Source organism: Macrobrachium rosenbergii, chromosome 10 (assembly GCF_040412425.1).
Source record: "Macrobrachium rosenbergii isolate ZJJX-2024 chromosome 10, ASM4041242v1, whole genome shotgun sequence".
Classification (NCBI taxonomy): Eukaryota; Metazoa; Arthropoda; class Malacostraca; order Decapoda; family Palaemonidae; genus Macrobrachium; species Macrobrachium rosenbergii.
The window spans coordinates 70,139,707-70,144,251 of NC_089750.1; the positions used below are offsets into that span (position 1 = coordinate 70,139,707).

Below are 4,545 nucleotides of genomic sequence, written 5' to 3' on the forward strand. Positions count from 1 at the left end.
GAAGAGGTCACTTACTAAAAAAGAAAAAAAAAAAACTAAATTAACAAGTTAATAAATAAACAGATAAAAATGTAAGTCAATTATTAGGACAAGGGTGATGGATCCATCTACCGGAAGGAAGATATGGGTCATTGTCGGTAACCTTGTGCTTTCTAGTGTGAATGGAATTAGTAAGGAAGACATTAGCTGAAGAGTAGGTGTGAGTGTGGCCTCGAACGTGTTGCATAGGTCGACTTCGATGGGTTTGGGACGTTTTAAAGAGAGAGAGAGAAGGACGTTCCAGCGGGAAGGAGATCCTGCTAATGACAGCTGATCAGTCAGACGGGAGGAATGAAGATTTATATGCAATGGATGTCAGGTCTGTAGAAGAAATGTTAATAGGCAGGGCCATTGCTACTAGGGAAGAGGGTGTGCATAAATAACAGTTCGATGCAGATGTAGAGACAGGTGTATCCGGAATAGCTAAAGCTAACAGTAGTTTGGCAGTTGAAAATTTCCATGTAAACGTAGAAAGATAGCATTGACTTCAAACACACAAAAAGGTAAACAGACAGACGAACGCCAGTCATTCGTTTAGGAAAGGTGTGAAGTAAGCCAGTGAGAACAAGATAAAATAACGCAAAATAACTGGAAAACCCCTTTAGTTATACCGCTTTAAGTTAAATTCATTTCTGCTCTCTGCTGGCGTCTCGTGAATTCAGGTGTATCGGTTTAATTTTTCTGTTGCCTCATATTTTTGTATTTATCACCTTTTTCTATAACCTGTCCCTCTCTGCAGGCTGATTTCCCTTCGGAACCCCTCTTTGGTTTATAATCTGTTGACTGTCCATAAGAGTTTTCAGCTAAAGATTTATATAAGTAAAGAACGCAACACTGGTTTCTTTACGAATGAGTACTTAGCTTGTAACATTTTTTTCAGGTTAAATACAATATTAGTTATATACTTGATGAATGAGTGCGTAAATAGTAACAGATTACCACCAGCTGATTGAACAATTAAGAATGCATTTATAAATTTAATGTGATACACACATGGGATATGTGTGTGCGTGTTTGCAGTGTAGAAATGCAGTCGCGAATGGTATCTTATTTGGAGAAAATAGTTAATTATTACCACAGAAGTAAGTGCAGAGAAATTGCAAGACTTACGCTAGCTGTTATCTTCACGGTACAAAACGAGCCCTCAGGCGATAGCGAAAGGTGAAATCAACCAATGAGCCATGGGGTAAGAGCTCAGGATCCACGTAAAATAAGTCTAATCCTTCGGGCCAGCCCTAGGAGAGCTGTTAATCAGCTCAGTAGTTCGGCAAAACTAAGGTATACTTAGCTTAATTCAGGATCCTTAAGTAGCTTTGGATTCAGCCCTTTAGGTATTAGCGTTTGTTAATGCTTACGCAAATGCAAATTGAGCGGTTGTATGTACAGCATACATACACACAAACATATTATATACATATATATATATATATATATGTATATATAAATATATATATATATATATATATATATATATATATATATATATATATATATATATATATATATATATATATATATATATATATATATATATATATATATATATATATATATATATATAAAGCACATAACATCGACGTGACTTTACTGTCAGTTTTAGCTTCATGGACCCAGATTACACATGCGTTTATATTTTATATATATATATGTGTGTGTGTACTATTTATTTATATATATATATAATATATATATACATATATATATATACATATACATATATATATATATATATATATATATATATATATATATTTATATGTTTATATAATATATACGCGTGTGTATGCGTGTGTAATCTGGGTCCGTGTGTAATCTGGGTCCATAAAGAAAAAACTGACAGTAAAGTCACGTCGATGATAGATGCCCTTATAATCATTGAACGGTGTCGGATTACAGTAAGGGTACAGTATTGAAACATACACGCCTACAAAAATATATATATGTATATATATATATATATATATATATATATATATATATATATATATATATATATATATATATATATATATATATATATACGCTATATATTTTATATATGTCTTTGGATGTGTATGTAAATTTACATATATTATGTAAAAAGATTAAATCACGCAAGCATCTACAATGGGAACTGCGTGTACTAAATAGTGTATTTAAGTGGTATGTGAATTATTGGACTGCATATAACGCCACGCGAAAGATGTAAGCGTACAAATGACAATTCAGCAAAGTCAAAATAAACTAAACAACAAGAGCAAACAATCCTCGCGAGGCTTACCTTCGAAGACATGTCGATAGTGATTGATGTTCGGATGTGATTAGTAAGCCAAGGAAAACCTCCATATATATTGCCCTTCCCATGGTCGACTGAAGTTACCACGCCCACTGACCCAGCCTACTTTTGCTCTTTCGTGACTTTTTAAGTGGCTTTTTTTTTTATTCCGTTTCAGAAAGTAATGGTGGCCACACGAGGGAAAAAAAAAACGGTCATTACCCATTCTGCATAGATGAGGGTTGCTGTTGTGGCATCGTAATTAGGGCTTTGCAACGTGGATTGAAGTATATGTCTTTCAGTAGTAGCTTGCATATATGCATATATATATATATATATATATATATATATATATATATATATATATATATATATATATATATATATATATATATATATATATATATATATATATATATATATAGATATAGAGAGAGAGGATAGATAGCAAGTTTGCATCCTTCTAAATCGTTTATCATCGTGACATTGAAAATTAATATGATTCTCTTATATCTGTAAGATCATTAAACTTTCTTTTGAAAATGATTTTTACAGTTGTTGAAGTATTATTTCTCATCTGAAGCTTTTCGTTTTCAAGTGTGTGAAAAATTGTATTTCATTCAAGTGTAATTTTTTAACGTTCATTTCATTTCATTCTTGTAAGGCTACGCTAAATGCTGAAAGGGAAGCGTTTATTCCTTATCTGGTATAGTGTTCATTATAATATCCTAAATATCCTTCATAAATACTAGTATACTTGATTCATGTAATAAGTGAACACCTGTTGAGTTTTCTGAGGTTAGTTGAAGAACAGGTGTATCTATCCATTCTTGGAATAAGCTGCAGTTTACGAAATTTCGTAAAACTTCCTTTTCTTCAGATAAGTATTAACGTAATAAGTAATATGCTGAAGTCCTTTTCCTACAGTCAGATACACACATTCTTTTTATATTAAACTCACTTGTCGCTCATTTGTACAAATTCCCTGATGAGTCTGCGATTGTCAGTAAGAAATATTAAACAAAATAACGTTTCAGAAATTTTGGAAATCGTCAAGCGTTTGATAACTAATTTTTTCTTGCCGTCATTTAATAAAAGTCAATACAACTTCCTGTCATACAAACGAAATTAAGTAGGCCAATTAGGCTATATATTTCGACTGATCCATTGATGGAGTCAAGACGACAGCCGATGTTGATGTACATTGTATTAGAAATAAATTTACTACGTTTCTTGATAGTGTACTGGAATTTTCATAATGAAACCTAGAGTAATGGGATCTAGGGTTTTGTTAATGAATAAGAAATTTATAAACACATGTTACATATGGATCCATGGCTGAAGGAAATGTATAACTTAAATGAACTCAGCAGGTTTCTGCGTTACCTTTGAATTATAAGGGTCTCCACAAATTCCAGTTATTATTATAATATTTTGTACAAGATATAGGACATTTTATCACTTTTGTTGACGATTTCCGTAATAAAGCGCGTAGATAATTCATCCGTCTGAATTTCAGTAAAATCCAAATTTTGTTTGAGTATTAAACATGGGCAGTTTGTCTTTATTGAGTTCGAGTGTCATTGATATTAATTTTAATCATTTTATTCCTGTACATAGGCTATATGCCCCTTAGGGGGATAATGCCGTCAGTGCACCTCATGTGGTGCACTGCAGGCATTACTAGCTGCAGCCCCTTGCATTTCTTTTACTGTATCTCCATTCATATTCTCATTCTTCCATCTTGCTATCCAATTGTTTCATAGTGCAACTGCGAGGCTTTTCTCATGTTACACCTTTCAAATCTTTCCACTCCCAATTTCCGTTTGAGCGTTGAATGACATCATAGGTCCCAGCGCTTTGCCTTTGGCCTAAATTTTATATTCCATTTCATATATAATACGGGTATGAAATTCTTCTGAGTGCTATATGGTTTTTTTTTTTTTTTTTGTGGTTCTGTGCGTCTTATATTTCTAACAAATTTATTTTATGCCAGTGGAATGATTTTCAGTTCAGCGTATTAATTCAAGAATAAAACCAGTTGACCGACGCAAGTTATTATTTTTACTCTTAAAAATTTGTTCTTAGATAAAATAGGTAGGGCCTTTTATTTTTGTTTTAATTTTCACAGTGAAACGCAAGTCATTGATTTTTTGTCCGTTTCTCCACTGCAGAGAGTAAACATAAAAGTGTAAAGGTTATACGATAACAGGTTAATTTAAGTTTTAGGGATGAAAGAACATTTCCTTATT

The 4,545-nt window shown here is 32.5% G+C and overlaps 1 protein-coding gene across 1 annotated transcript in view; it reads right to left on the reverse strand.

Moving 5' to 3' along the window:
* Positions 1–2,341, reverse strand: part of LOC136842814 (cuticle protein 7-like) — a 4,588-nt gene extending 2,247 nt beyond the window's left edge. The window contains exon 1 of the mRNA XM_067110678.1: positions 2,300–2,341. Within this exon, the coding sequence (XP_066966779.1) occupies positions 2,300–2,311 (12 nt within the window). The 5' untranslated portion in view covers positions 2,312–2,341. The remainder of the gene's footprint in view (positions 1–2,299) is intronic.
* Positions 2,342–4,545: the final 2,204 nt, after the last annotated feature.